Raw genomic sequence first — 20874 nt, forward strand, 5'->3', positions numbered from 1 at the left:
CCCGCGCCGCTACGGAGGAAGGGCCAGCACGGGCCTCCGCCAATGAGGAGCGGCGGCGCTGCCCTGGCCCCGCCCCCAGCAGGGAACAGGAGTAGAGGGTGGGGCCTCCCTCATAGGGCGGAGCCTCGGCCGCCGAGAGCGGGTGCCGCCGGAAGTGCGCCCCCTGCCGGCCTCCGGTCCGCCTCACGCCGTGCGGATCCGGTTGCAGGCCGTTCCCGCACACCAGGGCCGTTCCCTCACATCAGGGCCGTTCCCGCACACCAGGGCCGTTCCCTCACACGATGGCCGTTCCCTCACATCAGGGCCGTTCCCGCACACCAGGGCCGTTCCCGCCTCACTCCCGAGCGCAGCGCCCTGCCGTGTACACCTGCCGCAGGGAAGGAAGCGGGGAGGGCTGCAGCTTCCAGCCAGCCTGTGCTCTGCTGGAAAATCCCAGCACCGGCTGCCTTGCCGAAGCAGAACTGCTGCTCAGGTGGTCGACGTCTCTCAGTTCCACTTCCTGAGACAAGAGAGAGCCTTTCCAGCTTCAAAGCGAAGTAAGAGAGAAAACATAACTATTTAAGTTGGCAAGTGCTTAAAGTATTCAGGGAAAAATGCTTGAAAGGCGGGTCCGGGGGTGGATGGAAAGAAGCAAGTTCAACACCATTGTCATGGTCCTGAGGAGACTCTCACGGGATTTGCAGAAGGGGAGAGCAGGTCTGCAGCCACGAGCCAACGCTGGGCAGGTCCTTCCTTGCGAGGTTACACTGAGCAAGGACTGCACCGAGTACCCGAGTGGGACACTGGCTCAAAAGAGAGGACACACAGGGCGGTGTAGGGCTGCATTGGGACTCCCCAGTATCTCTGAGCTCTGTTCTGCTCTGGTGTGGGCAGTTGGTTCAGGCTCACCTGGCCCTGATGCCTCCCACAGCAAAATCTTGTTCACCTTTGATTCCAGGGCACTGCACTTCCTCTGCAGGTGGAGAGGGAGGCTTTGGAAACCCAATAGGCAGGTGACACCTATTCTGTCATCTCATATTTTTGCTTCTTTTCCCCTTGTAGTAAGCATATGGGTTTTTTCTCCCCTGCCATCGCATGCAAGTTAATTCTACTCCCTTTGTGTCTCTTCCTCCTATAAACACAGTAACTTGGCAGCAGTTCTTGGAGACAAGAACAGTAGTTGCTGACATAGGAAGGATAATGCCAACAATGAGGCATTATTTTCAAGAAATTACAACAATTATAGCAACAATTACAAGAGTTATAGCAACAATTACAAGAGTGTCTGGGCTGAATACCGGACCAGCTATTCAAACCCGGTTCTTAGTTTCAACAAATCTCTCCATAGGAAGTCAGATAAAGTAAAGGGATTTGTGTAAGTTGCATTTTATTAGACAGAGGTGGATTTGATACATGTTATATCTTAATTTTTCATTGTTCTTGTTCAGACATGTGGTGTGTACAGGTTTCCCATTTTTTAGTCAAGAAAGAAAAACACATTGCGCAAAGCAGCTGCATTCAACAATACAACAAGATACAGATCATTATTCACTTGAGGACTAGAAACATACCCAGAAAATTTTCAATCCTTCAGTATGCTAAAATATAGATAAAAAGAGTTAATTACTGTTTAATGGTAAAATACATTAAAAAATTCAGGCAAATCTAGAATGAAAACTTGTGATTTTCTTCAGTATGGCACCACTCTATTGTTTCATTATAAATTTGTAAAAGGCACCACACATTAAAACTGTAAAGCAAGGGAGAAAACAAAACCAAGCAACTTTCCATGATTTTCTGTACAAATACATATGTATTTTAAGGCAGGTGTTTTTATGTGCAAAATACAAGTATACAGGTAAAACCAATGTTGGTATCATATATTCTCATACTCACTTCTTTTAGCTGTACGATTAGTGTCCAAATGTACAGTACAATGAAAACACATTTCTCTAACAGAGCTCATAATAGAAGGCAGGCTGGAAATATGGCCCTGATAACAATTAGGCTTTAAATCCAAAGAGCTTTTATTTAGACCCCTTAGAACATGTACAAACAGTCATTCTCTTTTTCTTTTTGTCTCTTCCTTAAGAAAAGTCCATATCAACTTGTTCACTATGTCAGGTTGATCCTGCTGGAGCCAATGACTGGCTTCTGACAAAATAGTTAATCTGAAATGATTTTTAACATAAATCCTTGTAATTTCTGCCATCTCAACTTCCATAAATGCATCTCTTTCTCCCCATAATAGCAGGGTTGGCATGATGACTTCATGGTGCTGCAGAGGTAGGCAGCTTTAAAAATAAAACACAGTTAGGTCTTATTTTAATAAAAAATAACCAAGACATATTTCATTCAACACAGCTTTTGAAGTCAATGCAGTGAATCTCACTGTAAACTTTCTCGGTTCCATGATATCTTTTATAATACCAAAAAGCCATTGTGACTCCAAGTTCTACCAAAATGACCTACTGAAACTTTCAGTAAAATTTTTAAAATTTTTCCTTCATACAATAATTTAAAATTGAGTATTTTATAATATTACATCATATTAGAGACATTATGAAAGATGCAAGTAGCTAGAATGACTTTTCATCGTTAACCCATCAGAATTTATTCCAGCACATTTCAAAGATTCTAAAATATTTATCTAAGCTTGAATTACCTACTTTTAGCCAGATACAGTGACAGACTAGCTGTGACAATTCAAAGCAGATTCCACCTGATCAGCTACAAATCTTTATTATATTAATGCAAAACCAGGATTATTTTAAACCACTAATGTTAAAAAAGATTACCTAAATAAACTTTTATGGCATATGTAAGTACTAGTTTTAAACTTTGGAGTTAGTTAAGAGACTACGCTCTGTAAAAAGAGCAAGACAAAGAAGGTGACATGTCTTAGTTTAAAATAAGACAAAGAAATTGAGACTTCGAAGACATTCTTCCTCTCTACTTACATGTGAAGTCAAGAAAAGTTAATAAAAGATCACTTTAGATAGTAATTTCATTTTGATCACAAAAATTCTTAAAATGGCTTTTTTTACTAGTGCATTTAAATCTCATTTTGCAAACAACCTGATCTTGCCCACTGAACCAGAGCTTATTTATAGTACCAATTTTAAAAATTGATAATCTGATGATCTGATTCAGTGCATTGAGAATAATCTCTTTACCTTTTAATCCAGTATCCTAGATCTCTTCACTATTAGCGTGTGTTTTTTCACTACTGTAGACTTTACTGTTTTGTGCCTTGCAAGATTTGTAGCCTCACTTAGGTAAACTCTATCAGGCTTTTTACAGGCTTTTTTACAGGCTTTTTTGTCACTTTTCATTGCCTATGAACTACACTATTTCTGTTCAGTTTGGAATATGGGAAATTATATCATGCTTGAAGTTTCTAGAAATCACCTTAATAACAATTAATGCACAGATTTCTCATTTAGAAAGGGAAGTTCAATTCATGAAATACTAAAGTCTTTGAAAAACAGACTCAGATCTTCATATAGCATTGTTACACAGTTTCTCCATAAACAGTGAAGTATTTAACTGCTACAAGAGAACTAATCCTATTTTCTAAACAAATGGTTTATCAGAAGAAATCCATGTTGCAGCTTCTTACCTTATCTCTCTTAGCCAAGTATGATAGAAAAACTTTATGGATTTATTCTCAAAGTGTTTGTATTTAATGTATAGTGAAAGGAAAGACCACTGGTCTATTTATAAAAAGATGTGCTGGTGATGGATGGAAGTAGGTTATTTTAATCACCTCTTTGGAAACAACATTCCAGAAAAATTAGGCCCTGAAAAATCAAACTCTAAGTGGATAGCAGTGAGCTGGAACCCTTTAACACGTAGGTCACCAGTATCAGCCCACTGGGACTTATGGTGAATACAAGTCATTAGCATCCAAGTGATGCTTAATGACTTAGATGACAGAAAGGGAAAAATTCTAATCCAGTTTTCATATTTAAAGATTCCTATCCCACAAGGCGTGACCATCAGAATTGGTGGCAAGAACTGAACGACTGATCTTTTAGTTCCAGTCCAAAGCCTGTGGCTGATAGCACCTAAATAAGATTTTCTGAAGTCACTGCAGGTGTGCTTTCATCAGAAGAATGAAACAAACAATGCACAAACGTACACACAACACACACAGAGGAATTAACAGCTGTGAAGATACTTTCTGACTTATAACTGATACTACACTTTCTTTCTGAGTCTGAAAAGGCCTAAACAATAGATTAAACATTCACAACTCTTGCATTTGTCTGTGACTCCCAGAGCAATCGGGCCGTCACAGCACGTCACCGCTGCTGTCAGAGGAGCATGTGGTTAATTGCACACGCAGTGAAGCGAGGTGCTGTGGCCATGGAACGAGCAGGGCTCGCTCGGGGCGCTCTCGCCTCCCAGCTCCTCATCAGCCCCGCCCGGGGCTCCTGCACAGCAGCTGCAGGGCCGGAGCCGCTGGGCGGCCAGGCAGCCCCGCGGCCCTGGGACATCCCAGCGGATGTCATGGGCTGCTCTCTGCGCCGCTGGAAATCTGTGTGTTGTATCATCTCATTTATTCCCCATCGTCAGCCATGCTTGGGGGTAGCTTTCTGCTTTCTCGTTCCAGTTCTGTCTCAGCCTGTACAAAACAGCACCTAGCTCAGGTCCCTATTTTCCTTACAGTGAAATCCCTGCTGATTGCTCTCCTGACATGGATGGCACAGAAAGAGCAATAAAGTTGGCAGTAAATTCAGACCGTGGAAAATGAAAAGTTCATCACTTCAAACATCTACTGCCTGAGTTCAGGGAAAGAAGAGAATTGTCATTTTAAAGGATGTTGGGAAGCTGGTCTTTTATAGAGAAGCATGCAGGACATTTATCACTGCTGAAGACAGTAAAAGAAAAACAAGTTCAATTCTTGATACAATTCTTCAAGTTAGTGCTATAAGTAGAATATATGCAGAGTTAAGACCTTCTGGCCCTGTTTTGGTAGATATCAGTCTCTAAGGCCAAGCCAACTCCTTTCAGGAAAGTTAAAACCATTAGAAAGCTGTTTGAGAAAATAAATATTAATCTTGCAAAAGTATTTCCTATTATGATGCTATTTCTGTTTTACTCTATTAAGTGAGTCTGCTAAGACCAATAAAGGAATAAAAAAACCCAAACCAAGGTAGGTTTTAGGCTTAGTTATAAAAAAACCCTCTCCCACCTTTCTGAAAAACAGAAATAGCCTAAACACAATAAAATTGTACCAGAGACAGTTTTGTAAAGTTACAAGTGAGAGTAACATACTTGGACACCATATAATCTAGTAGTATTATATATTAATAAGCTCTTGATAGATATTATCATCATATGAATTGTAATGCAAACAAGTAATTGATGTTAATTTTTAAATTAATATTTAGAAGTGGATTTTTGGGATTGCCATGGAGGATGTGAATGAGGAAAGGTCTTTGCTTTTTTAGATTTTGAAACAAAAGTGCACTCTGCTTGTTTTGCCATCTTGTGTGGACACCTCACAGAACACACTGGGCCTCTCACTGCTTTACTGGCCCTGTGCTGACCTGGTGAGGCTTCAGGAACACATCTGGGGCTTTTCCCCTGGTTCAGCAGCACGAGAGGAGCCACAGCAACACTTCTGGGCTCCAGGGACACTAGAATATTTTCCTTTGGGAATATTATACTAACCTGAAAATAGTTCTGTAGTGGTTAATGGGTCCTGTTAATGCTCCAGGTTGTGAAAAGACATAGAGATAAGCTTCAATATCCTCTGCAGTTAATCTGCAGCCTTTCCTTCCAATTCCAGTGGCCTGGCTGGTAAATAAACTTTTCAGAACCTATAAAAGCAAGAAGAAAAAGCTATTATGTAAGATAGCTAGAAAATGTGATTTCTGTCCTTCAACAGGACACCTTTCTAAAATCTGTTTATGCATATTTATAAATCTGTTTATGTTCAAATTACAATGAATGGTTCAAATAAGTTTTTAGAGAGCTATGTATGTGTAAATCACTAGGTAAACATCTCTAGTATAACTTATTCTAGAATAACCAAATTATAAATATATAATACCAGTATTACCAAGTAAATACCAGTATTACCAAGTTACTGCATCCTGACCTGCTACCTGTCACAGGCAAGACAAGGGCAGGCACACAGTTTTTTTTGGGATGGACCCCAGCAGGTGACAGGGCAGAATGATTCCTGACCTCCCAGCTGGCTGTGCCCTGTGTGCACACAGGGAGCTCTGCACGGGGCTCTTGGTGTGTAGGAGGGTGTATCCTGCAGCTGCATCATCCTTTTCTATATGCTGCTACTTGTTGTATTTAAAGTTATACAAAGTCTTGGCCTTGGCTTCCCAGGCAGAATTAATCACCTGGCTCAATGCAATGCCCAGAGCCCTACACTGCCTGCCCTACAGCACAGAGATTAGAGGATGTCCCACTGCACACAGGAATTCCCCAGGCACCAGCTGTGCCCCACTGGTATGGGCACAAGTAAAACCAGCTGACTCTCCAGGTGGAGTAATGCACTCCAGTGCTGCTGGTTAAAAGTACATCCCTGAGCACCTCCCAGAAATGCAGAAGTAAGAGTTAATCTCAGGGACTCTATGTACTTGTGTGCTATGTTATATAAAGCTTAAGAAGAAAAATCAGAAAGCTCCCTATTTTTTCCAGTAATTATAACTACATCAGAAGAGATCAATGTAGGTGGCAATTCTTCCACTACTCACAGTTACATATATAAACAAGAGCATTCATTTTGCTCACCTTGAAATCATTTAGTGTAAACATGAATTCTGGAAACCATGGCATTTGGAAAAAGAAGTAGTAACCAGATTTAATCAATTGTGATGGATGTCGTAGAATGTATTCTGAAACAAAAATGTCCATGAATTAAAAATGAAAGCTGATGGCTCAAACAAAATTACTGTTAATCTTACTATTTTTTAAACTTAAAGGAATGTTTTAAAAATATTATATTAAAGTATGCTGTGTGACAAAAGATGATTATTATTTCAGGAGTAAATATATGATGTGGCCATTAAAAGACACTTCTTTTATAAATGTTAGTAGAAACAGCCAGCAAAACAAAAGTTTGCCAAAGATTAGGTGAGGACAGCAACACTAGAGAGGTTAATTGCATGGTAGGTTTTCACTTAGAGATCTATTTCTGTAGCTAGTCCAAAGTATTTTTTTTCCAGATACAGAAGGACTGCATCACTCCTGTTCATAAAAGTATACAATTTTTCTGAGTGTCTTTTTGGCAATTTCAAGAACTGTAATCAAGGTTACATAGAGTCACTTTTTAAAGATTTTTTACAGCCATTTTTAAAGACATAGGAGCATATATAGCAAAAGAAAATTATATATATGTAAAACAAACTTGCATTGACTGTTTTGGGTTTATTTAAAATTGTAAATCTGTGTCTCCAGTGAGTTTCGAGAGCCAACTCTGACATTCAAATGCCTAACTTGCTCAAAGCAAGCATGCAATGTGTGCAGGTACTAGGAGAGTAAAAACTGCATTACAATTCCCAACACAGGACATATCTCTGAAATATTAATTCTGACAGTGAATAAAAATGGGTTTTAAGCCAACATAAACTGAAGTATTAGCTATTTTCTAAATTTTCATACGTTATACATTCTTAAATTGCATTACCAATTATATTTTTCCTGATGGACCATTGTCAGCACTGATCACTTTTCTGTACTGTTTACAAACTGTGCATTTTATTTTAATCCACAGTAGAATAAATTTGATGTAGGGAGAATTTGTAAAGCTGCAGAACAGATTTTGTAGTTCAACAAATATGCAAACAAATACTATAATAAAATGCAATTGTCTCCTCTACAGCTTTGCTCCTGCTCTCATTGAAAACACTGCACAAAGCTCCTGCTTGCTTATGTGGTGAACAGACCTCTCCATAGGTAAGTCTGGATTAACCACCTGGAAAAATGTTCCTTAGTATCTTAAAAAGGCGCCCAAGAACACTGTGAGAACAGCAAATGTGGATGGTGTGGCTGATCCCATGGTGCAAGGTCAGATTTGCATTCAATTGAAATAAAAATATTCTTAGCTATTTATGGGGAAATGGGGTGACTTTTTAAATGGAGATAGGGTAAGGCCAGCAACTGAAAAAATTAAAATTAGTGATATAGTACTTTCCTTTTACATTACTGAATGTTGATATGACTCCTGTGAAAAGTTTTGTAATTCTTGGTAGTAGACAAACTCAATTCTATACAACAAATAGTGAAACAAGTCCTGCTTCAGCAAAGTACTGGTATATTCCTGAGCATCTAGTAAGTAGCCTGGGAAGACTTCTTCCAATGAATATTGTACCAGATCATAAATTGTCACTTGTCACCTAAATCAGGACGTAATTCTAATGTCTGATTCACATTCATACAAAGGCAGGTTTATGCAGATTTAATAATGCAGTGCAGCCTTTACCAAAGTGTAATAAAATATACATCCCTCTTTGGGAATTTTTTCCTGATAAAGGGGAACAAAACAGATTAACATGTAGGAAAATTATTTCATAATTTGTGCACCCTCAAGGATTAAAAAACCATCTCTAACTTTTTTTTCAAGCATTCCCACTTCCTACAATAAATTTATTTGCAGAAGTCAAATAAATACTTGATATCTTACAGTTCCATAAAATACAGTCTAGACTGTGACAGCCACAGAGTACTGGCAGCTCATCTGAGGCAGACTGCTGGTTCTCAAAGCAAACACAATCATGACCAAAATGCAGATACTTTGGACTAACAAAGATCACTGTAAAACTTACCTGTAAATACAGAAGGATGAGGGAAATTAACCACAATCAGCTTAGTCACCATTTCAGGGTAACATATGGCCACTAACCAAGCGATCATTCCTCCCCAGTCGTGGCCAATTAACACACACTTGTTGTATCCTACCACATAAACACAGACACATTTATTTCAAAGGAATTAGTATCCACAGAAATTATCACATACTATAAAATCATTATTTGGCTAAATAGGTGGTCCAGCACATTTATTAATGTAACTTTAATACTGCATTGCTTCCATTACTAACAGTCAGAAAAAATAGGGCGCTGTTATAATTTAAAAATTTACACATACTTCAAAGTATTTAACTGGACTTCATTAAGCTTTAACTATACTACTTCAGTGTCACCCTTAAGTCACTCAGTATGCAGATGGCCACCCTGTTCACATCTTGGCCAGTGGAGGGTCAGATAGACAGTTCAGTCTGCAGTCACACATACACTTGCCATGTTTAGGGAGTTTGGAATTTGAAATTGCAGACAAGAAGACTGAGCAATCTCCAGAACACCTCCAGGACAAAATTATTCCTGATGAATTTCTCTGAATATGAGAAGTTATCTAAGCACTCAATGCCATCATTATGCAAAAAGTGGGCATTATACTTAATAACCATATATACAGCATGTGTAAATACTCCTGTTTATATACTTAGGAGGCCTGTAGCTTTTCTCCATAAGCGGTTTTGTTGGCAATTTTTTAAGTTCTGGACATTCACATATTTATTCTTTCATCAATAGAAGGGGCATGGGCAGGATAGTGACCAAGTGTCTTGAAAGCTTAATCACTCTTTCTTTAGCCACTGCTGGAAAACAACATACTATAGTGTCAGATAGTATCACCCTCCTTATTGAGGACTGGAATGTTGAGCACACAGACTACAAATGAAACATACAAAAGCCAAAACGTTTAGAATTCTGACATAAATTTGGACAGTTGTCAAAGAGCCTTATAAATCCTCTTCAACAGAAATCTTTTGCAGCACTTTTGATATAATCAAGTCCTCCAAAAGAATTTAACTTGGGATTAGGACAAACAAAGATAACAAGGCTCTGAAGTGCTTTTTTTTTAAAAAAAAATCCCTCTGAAATTGAATTATGCTGAGAGCACTTCTCAAGCATAACCATGGCATTACCATGGAGATTAACACAACTAGCAAAGGCTGGTAAATGTCAACACTGTGAGGACTGTCTGCCCAATCTTTTGCCAATTCTCAAACATCACAAGCAAAGCAAATCCTAAATTCAAATCTCAGAACTTGAATCACTGCTTTATTATTTCTTCATATGAAATGCAGTAAGTTGTTTTACTATTGCTAGAGTATGCAGGGAATTAAAATGATTCAGAGAATGACAATCTCTTGCATTGCTCTTGGTATGGAAGGAAAAAATACCCTTCACAAGGGGTTACAGTTTACCACCCAAAAAGGGACACTTCAAACTGAACTGGAGGGGTGAATTTTGCACTTCATCTCTAGACCTTTACTCCATGTATTTGCTCAGACAGCAGCATGTCTGTCATTCTCCCTCACTGCTGTGTAAGACACAGTGATTCAGCTCTTGAGAACTGACTGTTGGGCAGGAGTAGTATTTTAGACAGCTTTCTATTTTGTTTCTCTTTTTTTTCTTTTTTTTTTTTATTTAAATACAGCAGATGTATTCTCATCATCTCTGTAAAGCCCACAATATTTATTATGTTGTTTGTGCAAGAAGACTGTCATCTGATATAAATTTCTTGGTCTGCAAGTGCTTTAATCTAACTCAGAATATTATCCATTAAGTGCAAGTGTTTAGAAGGAAAGACCTCTTAGGGAAAAAGACCATAGGTTTGTACAGCTGGATTTTACAGCACATAGGAATTTCTTTTCAAAACTCATGACAGAAAAATCATCTTTACATATTGCTTATACTGACATAGACATTGTAATTAGAAGAAAATACTTTTTCATATGTAATTGTCAAAAAGTATTTGTATCCTTAGATTTATATCTATACAGCTCTGTAATACATATATACTTAAAAGAACTAAAACAGTGCTAGATATTTATGTGGGTTTTTTCCCTAAAAATCAAATAATTTATGAATCAAGTAGGTTTTTCTTCTACTAACGCACCTAGAGATTCCAAAATATCCTTTATGTCTGCTATCAGGCAATCTAACTTGTAATTTTCTTTGTGAGGAGGAGCATCTGTTTCTCCATAACCTCTCAAATCCAGGGCCACCACTCGATATTCACTTTTAAATTCCCGCAATTGATGGCGCCAAGAATACCTAACAAAGGGGAAAAAAAGTTGGAGTTACAAGGTCAAGCAGTATGATACCAAAAATGCACTCAATGCTTTTGCACCCAAATATCTGAGGCTAAACTAGCATGGATTTGTTTGCTATGAGATTCTTTTTCCTTTCTGTGCTGTGCTGATGGTCCTTTGTGGCTGCAGTAGTTTTGTGCTCCCTTCTTGAATTCTCCAGTAACAAAGTGCAGCTGCCAGAAAGGGGGGCATGGCCAGAGCCAGGGTTTTTCAACAATTCCTGGAGTCTGGCACAGTCCCTTTGCTGCAAAGGAAGCAGGCATAAACCAGAGCATAGGGAGAGCTATTCTGTTTTATCCTTGGAGCCATAGTAGCATCAAAAAAGTAAGGTCTGAAAAACTCTCTCTTCTCCATGACAGCCATGTTTTGCATTTCTTTTCTATTTAGGAAAAGAATGTCAGATACTTAATACACTAAATAAACCAAAGAAAGAAATCCAGTAAATAACAAATGGTCTTGATGAAGTTTATAGGATTTATCCTGTGTACACTTTCATCTGTGTCTCTGTACCAGAAATGTTGCAGAGCAAGCTCTCTCAATGTGTTGGTACTATACAAAGAATTTCATCCTTGTGTTTCCATGGAAAAGAGTGATAACATTACATACATCAAAAGGCATACAAAGGCAAGAATTCAGGCAAAGGCCTGGGCTATGCCTCACCCTGTAACTATGTATAGTGACTAGATGTGTCTTATGAAGGAAAAATAAAAAGAAAATGGTGGGTCTTATTCTGCAAGTACTACCTGTCCTTCAGCTGTTATTGAAATCAAATAAATTTCAGAATAGCCAGTAACAAGACAGACATGACCTTATTTTACACTGCAATAGAAAAACATTTGAAAACCATGATCCTTCTGGACATATACAGCAGTGATTGCATCCCTCTGTCCTAGGATTTAGCTTTTACTTCTGCTTGTTTCAACAATTTCAGATAAAGGATATTTAACTTTGGGATCATCAGTGGTTGTAGGTGTGATGCACAGAATTCGATCTTAATCCAAACAGCGTCTGGATCAGACCATGGGCTCTTCCACTTTACCTTTGCCTCCAGCCTATTAGGCACTTTGAACTTAAATAATGTTACAGGAGCACTCAGTGATATGGATCTGTATTCATATAAACAAAACAGTCAGAACATTTTCATGTCAGTGCTATATAATGCTAAGACAAGGTTTAGCTGAGATCCCCAGGAATGCATTTTTTAAAGGCGTTATGTAATGACTTGGAAGCTGAATTTGCCATGGTAACTGTTGCAGCTATTCTATATACTTCAGTAAAGAAAGAACCAGGCCCACAAATAAATAAATCAACTATTTTTGTTTTCAGAAACTGTCTACAAGCTTTTCTCATCCTCTGTTTTCACAACAGTCCATCAGTCTCTAAAAGTCTGACCTATCAAATGGGTAGGTTTTATATTCAAATAAACCCTTTTATCCCAAATTATATGTATCTACTGGACAACTGCTTTGCAAGCAGAATTTGGAAATGTTGGGAATGCCTCCATGTTCATAAGGTTGAATCAATTTTGAGATTTTCTTATCACATTCTTTCTAAAAGGCAAGTACTATAACATCTAGCAGCTCACACACAACATTTAAATACTCAACTACCTTAACACATTATGTCCAATTTCAAGTGTTTTATTATTGACCTTCCACAATGTATTGATTCTCAAGTTCTTAATGCATTTAAAACACTCATTGGCTCTGGTGTGTTACATGCTTTAGTCATCTGTCACCTTCAGACATTCTCTATCACTCTTAGTGGTTAGTATTGTCTGGTTATATTTGTGCTATTTATAACTTGAGACATTTGAAGACAGAAGATTTCTTAAAATTAAGAACTGTATTTGTGGATAATATTCTTTTTGTTGCTTTATGCAAGATATACATATTATTTGAATAGAATATGCACTGGCCCATCTAACTGTCCTTTCAATCAAAGTTTACAGCTTTAATAATTTTAAATAATAATTTATTACTATAATAATGTCCTTCTTTGAAAATTTAAATTAACATAAATGTGATTGTGTCCCATCACCCTCAAGGGCATTAGTACTTCTAGGGGAAATTGCTGATGGAAGAGAACTGACCTCTCTTCTACTGGGGTCAGTTTAGCATGGCATGACCTGAGCACAGATTCAAAGATCAGAGTTTTAGCAGTGGCCTCTAGCCCCACAGCTGAGTTTGGAAAGGAAAGGGATCATTTACCTTGGTGAATTACTGGCATCAGTACTTCCCTTACTCCCTTAACTGTTTTCTCCATGCAAGTTCTGTAAGCCATGCTCCACCAGTTAAACCTGACAATGACAGCCTGAGCAATTTGGTTAAATCATTGGACACATGACTGCTTTTCACTGTTATAAACAAATATTTAGGATTGGGTTTGATTCATCATTCATCTTGTGATGAACTAATAATAGAACCTTTTTCCCTGAGTAGCATTCTGAAATTAGGCTGCACAATAGCCTATAGGACTCATAGTTCTTCCTCTCCCCGTTAAAAATTAATGTATAGTATTTTTAATTAAATGGAGCAATCCAGATTGCACTTAAAATACAATGGATCCTTACTTTAACACCCTTTGCTAGAATTCATAAGTACTGTCCAAACAGGAAATTTGTTTAAAATCAGCAGTTCTTTCACAAAGTTAGCAGGAAAGGGTACATACCACAGGAAAAATGGATTGACAGTACAAAAAACATGGTTGGTTTGTGTTAGTCTAAAGGAATTTCTTGCAGATGATGCAGTTAAAAAAAATGTTTCAATGGTTCATTGCCTACTGAAACTTCATGCCATTAGTATTCATAAATACATATAAGGGATCACACTGGGGATATTTAAGCAGAGATGTTCATCCTTGGGTACCTTATGCAGCCTCTTGTATAATAGAAAATGGTGAAGGGAGTTTACCAGAATTCTGGAAAGCCATGAAGCAGCAACATGAGTGGTTTGCCCCTTTCTCCAGCAGCCACATAGTGGAATCGTAACCCTGAATCCTAAAATAAGAGAAAAACAAGTGTGTATATTGCTGCATAGAACTGCTATTTTGGGAATTTGAGAATGATGATGGTTTCAGACCATATTCTAAGAAATAATATATCACACCTAGAAAAATACCAAATTATCAGTTTTGAAGCTGAAGCCTTCTGTAGTTCTGAGATCAGGTATCTCTACACCCTGGCAATGCTGAATATCCCACACCCTGCACACCCACCACAGCTTCTGCCAGGAAGGACCATCTCCAATACCTGCCAGGCTGTGTGCCTGTGTGCCAGCCCAGCCCTGAGCACACAAACGCTTCTGACAGAGCCTGCCTGGCACAGCCACTGGGAAATGCAGCTTCTTGTCACAGCTTTCCCACAGACACCAGTCATGTGCTTTGCAGAAAGACTTTAAAACACAGTATACTTTAAATGCACTTCCAATCTTTCAGTTAGCTGGTAATATTATGCAACTATTTAAAACCATCACATTGCATTCTGCCACGATAAGGGACCACGTGAATTCTTAACAACCAAAAGCAATCAAAATTAAGTAACTAGAAAGCAAGACATTTTTGCTAGATTTTTTATCATTCTAGGTTTCAGATTTACTTCAGAAAATTAAGCTTTAATGTCATAATCTTTTTCCTGCCTTGTCAGTAGTTTCTGATGCATCTTTTAAGAAAATGGGTCTTATGAGAATTACAGGCAGGCAACTTATTGTAGAAGCTGAACACTGAAATGCTATTGAAGTGAATGGATGTACACAAGCTTACACTGACTGAGGGTCAAATCCAGTAAAATTTAAATAAACTGAGATTATGACCTAGAGGTTTTGCTGAATTCTGACACAGAAGTTGGGAGTTAGCTCACAAAATACTGTTTAGAAGTCATGTGAAAGAAACTGCAGGAAGAAGGGTTGTACTGCTCCTGAACAAATGTCAGAGCCTGCTATTTTGAAAAAAAAAAAACAAAAAAAACCCGTGCCTTTGCTGCACATCAAGAGCTAATATCAGGGCAAGGATCACAAATGCATACAAAAAAGGTTTTCTTGCCAAAGATGTTTCAAATGCTCTGATGTATCTTGACACTCATAAGTCACTAATGAGCTGCAGAACCATTAACTTACATTCTCATTCTTGAAAGGGCTCTGGAGAGCACACTATTTGGAATTTTTATACTTGCTCTGGATATAATAGGGATTTCTTCTCAATTTTGCCCCTAATTACACTAATATTTCACCTCTGGGATGCCAATGAACTTGAAGTCCCTAGAGGTAAAAGTAAATTCCTAGTAAATTTTGGGGCCATTACACTTTCTGTATCATTGTCCAGATCACTTTGCCTTTGATCCTTTTATATTGTAAAAAAGTAGAAGTTTCTCAGTGTCCTTCTACAGTTTCTCATTTATTGAGTAATGGGCAAGCCCTTCTCCATGCTGCTTCTTTCAGTCAGCATCCTCTTGGGATTTACCCTCCATGTTTTTATTTTAGTCTATTTGTTGCTTTTAAGGAACTCCCCTTTACTCCTGAAAATTCCATATCCACTTGTACAGCAGCAGTTTAAATATCACATGGCCCAAACTAAGCCCATCCTTGACCTCTTCAGTTGATGCTATTCCCTTTTTCCCACCCCCCGGAACAGGCATAGGATGTTGCCACCTTTTCCAACACTGATTGATTTCTTGAAATCTGAATGGATTTGTAGGATATATGTGTAGGAAAGCAATCCATTAGCTGCTGTTATCCAACAGCAAGAGTTTCTTGTTTCCTGAAATGAGTGATCAACTCATTGTCAATATGACAATGCTGTCATATTGACAGCATTTCGATTTGCCCCCAAGTGCTCTTCTATTACTGTCGTACCCCTCTCACTTCCCCAGCAGTCTGTTCACTTACTGCTTTGTGCTACAGGAAAAAAAGAACATGTCATATGAGTGAAAAAGCCCACACATGCCTCCTAATGATGTTAGCAAAAGAAAACAAGCAAATCATGACAAACGGAGGTTCGCTAATTTGTATTAGTACTGCCTGGCACAAAACCATCTGTACAGAACCCTGGGAACAGAGATCTTTGTGCTTATTTTTATGAAAAACAGCACTTAACTTGCTGTGCATTCTTAGCTCACCTATGACTGCAAAAGAAACCTAGCTAATACAACTTCATTTAGAGCATTCAGCAAAGCAGCAAATCACCTGAGACAAATACAGAAATTGACTGGTGGCTTAAACTGTACAACCTGATAGACAAAAATTAGCTTATTGCTCTGCGTTTTCCCTGTGACAGTGATGCACGAAACGAGCTGGGCAAGCTGTAAATAGCAGAGAGAGCAGAGGCGGTGCAGGGAGCGGCGGGCTGGGAGACCCGGGGCCGACGAACCCCTCACCGCCCACTCAGGGCACCGCTCCCGGGGCAGCGCGGGCAGGCGCTGGGGGCGCGCAGCTGTGCGAGCACGCACGGCACGGCACGGCACGGCAGGGCAGGGCAGGGCAGGGCAGGCGGGCTGTCCGACCACCCCGCACAGCAGGCTGTGCCATGCACAGCGCACCCCATACACAGCAGGGCAGACAGGGGTGCTAAGCACAGACCTCACAGCAGGGCAGGGGTGCCATGCACAGCGCACTCCACACAGCAGGGCAGATAGGGGTGCCATGCACAGCGCACCCCGGACAGCAGGGCAGACAGGAGTGCCATGCACAGCGCACCCCGCACAGCAGGGCAGACACGGGTGCCATGCACAGCGCACCCCGCACAGCAGGGCAGACACGGGTGCCATGCACAGCGCACTCCACACAGCAGGGCAGACACGGGTGCCATGCACAGCGCACCCCGCACAGCAGGGCAGGGGTGCCGTGCACAGCGCGGGGGTGGGTACCTGCGCGACCAGCGGTGCCCGCTGCCCCCGCCCGCGCCCTCACCTTGATGCGGACGTAGCAGTGGGTGCCCAGGGAGGGGTCGTTGAGGCAGGCGGGGGGGTTCTCCCGCACCACCCAGCGGAAGGTCTCGCCCGGCCGCCGGCCGATGCTCCAGAGCAGCCGCAGCCCGGCGATGCAGGCGCACACCCCGCAGTAGCTGTAAACCAGCGCCCAGAAGAGCAGCGCCCGGGCGGCCACCATCACCCGGCGGGCGGGCGGAGGGCACGCAGCGCCGGGTCTCGCCATCGGGCCCCGCTGCCGCCGTCCCCGCCGGCCGGGAGGGACTCGGAGCGCCGCCGCCGCCAGGAGCCGCCCGAGCGGAGGCACCGGGAGCGGCGCGCCCGCCCCGCGGCCCTCGCCCTGCGCCGCCGCCGGGCACAGCGCCGGGCACAGCACCCGGCACACTGCCCGCCGCCCGCACGTCCCGGGCTCGCCGGGCCCGGGCGGTGCCTCGGGGGCGGCGGCGCTGCGGCCGGGGTCGCGCCCGCCCGCGCACGGCTCGGCCAAGGAGGACTCTGCTTCCCAGATATTTGGCGGTGGAAGAGGGAGAAGCCGTCCCTGGGGCGGCGGGGCGCGGCTGTGTCACCTGCGCGCTCCGACAGAGCCGCCAGACACATCGGAACGCGCCCGGAATGTCATTGGGAGCAGCGGGCCGGCCCCGCCGCCGTGCCGGCCCCAGGCCCCGGCAGCGATCGCGCTGCACGCTCCGAGCGCGCCCTTGAGCGCCCGTACCTTGTGCCGTGCCAGAGATGGACAGCTACAGGCATGGGGCTGGGTGCTCGCACCGTTGTGTTTTTCAAGACTGCAGTTTTTCACTGCCGCTTCACTATTACCCATTTAAAGGTGATTCTGTAAACTATTTAGTTATTATATGCTACTATTAGTGTCTATTTCTTGAAAAGATAAATTGCCTAAACTTAACTTAGTCTGTATTGATATCTCAACTCCTGAGGTCTGATAGAGGCTGAACAAGCCCCTGCCTGCCCATTAGTAAATGACTACAAACATACACCAAGGATTCCCTGTCTTAGGCAAGGCCACAAATGCCAGGGTAAGAAGAAAAGTCTCCAGTCTGTATCCTATTAACCTGCTGATATGTAAGGTAAAGGGTAATTTAAAACTAGAATGGCTCACATAATCCAAAACTGTAAGTACAATTGTAACTATATGAAGCAATTGATTTTGCAAGTTATTAAAGTGAATTGTAAGAAATTATTTTTAAGCTCTATAAGCTCTAGAAGCTTATAAGCTCTAGAAGATAACAAAATGTGGACATAGTATTTGCTGACTACAAAAAAAAATAAATTGATCTTGCATGTCAAATCCTGATTCTACCCACTGCATGGCCTGCTCACCTTTACTCCTAAATCCTTTACTTCTCAGACCAGAGGATACAGGCAGGTTCAAGCCTTTTGGAGGCCCCATGAGAGTCACTGCTCATGTGTAGGCCTACGTGCAGCTTCTTGCCATTTGAGGAGAGCGAGGTTGCCAAATTTTATTAATTTAATGGAAACCAAAATTTGTGCTTGGCCCTTGTTCTTGTAGGATTAGAACTTAACTTCCAAGAAATATTTTTGCTCTGTCCAGCAGTGCAAGTGGAAGCTGCACCAAAGATGCCATCCATCTGTTAACTCTAAGATGTGTAATTCAGTGAGCTAGTTTTAAAAAATTTGGATAAGCATGTATGCAGACAGAATATATATAATTTTTCACTATGCATGGAACACAGCTTGGAGATGACTTTTGTCTGTAACATACCAAATGCTTTCTCCTACTTGTTCTAAATTCAGACTTACAAATATAGACACTGATGTTGAATCCTAGGCCCATTGAAGGCATTGACAGAATTAATGCCGGTTTCAACAAGGTCAAAATTTTTCCTTTTTTAGAAAAATCAAATCAAATTAACTAAAGTAGCAGAAAGGAATGTTATAAAGAATGGCCTTTTTAATGAATGCCTTTTTATGAATTTGAAAGTTTAAACAAGTTACAACCATAACATGAATTTATTTTCCATTACTAAAGATAACATTTCAAGTAGCTGTAAAAAGCTGCCAAGCTTCCTGTTAGCAATAACACAAATGAAATACCAGCAACCTACATCAGCTGCCAATGCTAAATAACACTGTTCATGATCCCTGCTTCTTGTCTGAACACAAGTCTTACAAAGTTAAGGTCAGGAGCTTTGTCAGTCTGCTGGGGAAGAGGTGCAGGGCTGTTTAAGGCTCCCTCATTCTCTTGGGCAAGAAGAGAAGGAACAGATGCAGATGATTCAGTTCAGACACCGACCTCTGCAGACTCCAGTAGGATTACATGAATCATGCCTACCGAGGCTGAGCTTTCCCTTTGTGCTCAGATTACTCACACCACCAACCCTAGGATTAGCATACAGCTAATTTCTTATGCATCAGAATTTGTGCTAATGACCTTTCTTGCAGGGAAGAAGCCTTTGCTACTTCTCAATGTCAGACTAAGTGGCAGCAGAATTTTCCCTGAAGTGCACCTCAGTAAACCAACGACCCAGTTAGATAAGTTAGGAAGTTTGGCAGGAGCAAAACCGCCAATGCTGTTGTTTATATCATGGTAGCCATCAAATTTCTTAACAAACCAGTAATCAGAATTTATTACTGGAAAACATCCCCTAAGAAAAATTGGGAAACATGTTTGAAATCCTGAAACTGACCACAAGTTTTCACTTGCCTTCAATGAAAGTTTGATGAAAGATTTAGGTGTGATTTAGCAATCACAAAATTCCCATAGTCATCTAGAATACAAGAAGGAATAAAAATGGAAACGTGATGTGCCTTATTATACAAAGGTATTTGGCCAAGCTATGCAATAGTTCTTGTACAAAGAAGCAGAGCAAATTTTATCACAAGAATAGAACGAAGTCTGTTTTGATTTTATACATCACTAACTATCTTAATAGTCATATCAAACTACTAAATTATACAAATCTTTTGGCTATGGAGTTTAGCTATGCCATCTTCAGATAGTGGATATTGATCTGGTAACAGAGCTGGGTAGAAAGTAGTGCTGGTAACCTAGCAATTCTGAGCAGTGTTTGCACAATGAAATTGCTGCATACCCTAATGCAGGATTTCTGGGCACCTCCACTTGTGCTGTCTTAGCTGTTTTAGTCCTGTTTTCCAAGGAAACTGTAGAATTCCTCTATTATTTACAAACACTTACTTTGTACTCTAGGACCACACTGTACACATATGTGTGGCAAGCCTGTTTGTACGAGTCAGATACCTTCCACACGTTTTCCAGGATTTTGCAGAAGAAAGCTTAGAGTCTTCCACATTTCATATGAATAAGAAAAATTGAGAGCTCTGACAATTATTTTCCTGTCTTCTTTATGTTTTGATTTCCTCATCTTCTGCTCTAAATTATTGTTTTAATGGGTGCCAAGCCAAACCAACCCCAGGGCAGATGGTCTTACGTGCTTTGACAGTGTGGAGAGCTTTGCCCTCCATAAGGTGCCATCTGCCTGTTTATCTTTTGTCAGCTCAACTAATCCTGGTTCTCTGAGAGACAAAAGAGGACAACTTTGCACATGGTTCTGCCTATGCCTCCAGACTGATCAACTCATAGTTGATAGTAAGAAATATACCATATTCCATTTATTAATAACAGAGGAACTTCTTAAAGGTAGTAACTATCTTATCTTTCATTTATATGTAGATACAATGTACTAGCATAGACACAAGTAGGCAAATTACACATTGAAGCAGCTGTTTTCACCAATGATAAAAGTAAATGAATGGTGGAACGGAACTTAGTACACCTTTTAACTGTTAGGTAACTAACAGTTTATTTAAGCAGCTTGTTGTTTGCAGGGGGCATCCACCCAAGTGGTATTTCTGT

General features: G+C 40.8%; 1 protein-coding gene and 1 long non-coding RNA gene across 2 annotated transcripts in view; one reads left to right on the forward strand and one right to left on the reverse strand.

Annotated features, from left to right (window-relative positions):
• Positions 1-1349: 1349 nt before the first annotated feature.
• On the reverse strand, positions 1350-17639 carry EPHX4 (epoxide hydrolase 4). The gene is made up of 7 exons (XM_079313737.1): positions 17008-17639; positions 14020-14105; positions 10912-11069; positions 8775-8903; positions 6742-6845; positions 5662-5810; positions 1350-2273 (listed from the first exon to the last, which is right to left on the reverse strand). The coding sequence occupies exons 1-7, from the start codon at positions 17248-17250 to the stop codon at positions 2039-2041; spliced, it is 1104 nt and encodes a 367-aa protein (XP_079169863.1). The 5' UTR covers positions 17251-17639; the 3' UTR covers positions 1350-2038.
• Positions 7509-20874, forward strand: part of LOC306805698 — a 30152-nt gene continuing 16786 nt past the window's right edge. Inside the window, exon 1 of the long non-coding RNA XR_013775270.1 lies at positions 7509-7905. This is a non-coding gene — a long non-coding RNA (uncharacterized lncRNA). The remainder of the gene's footprint in view (positions 7906-20874) is intronic.

The sequence above is a fragment of the Erithacus rubecula genome, assembly GCF_903797595.1.
Source record: "Erithacus rubecula genome assembly, chromosome: 10".
NCBI lineage: Eukaryota > Metazoa > Chordata > Aves > Passeriformes > Muscicapidae > Erithacus > Erithacus rubecula.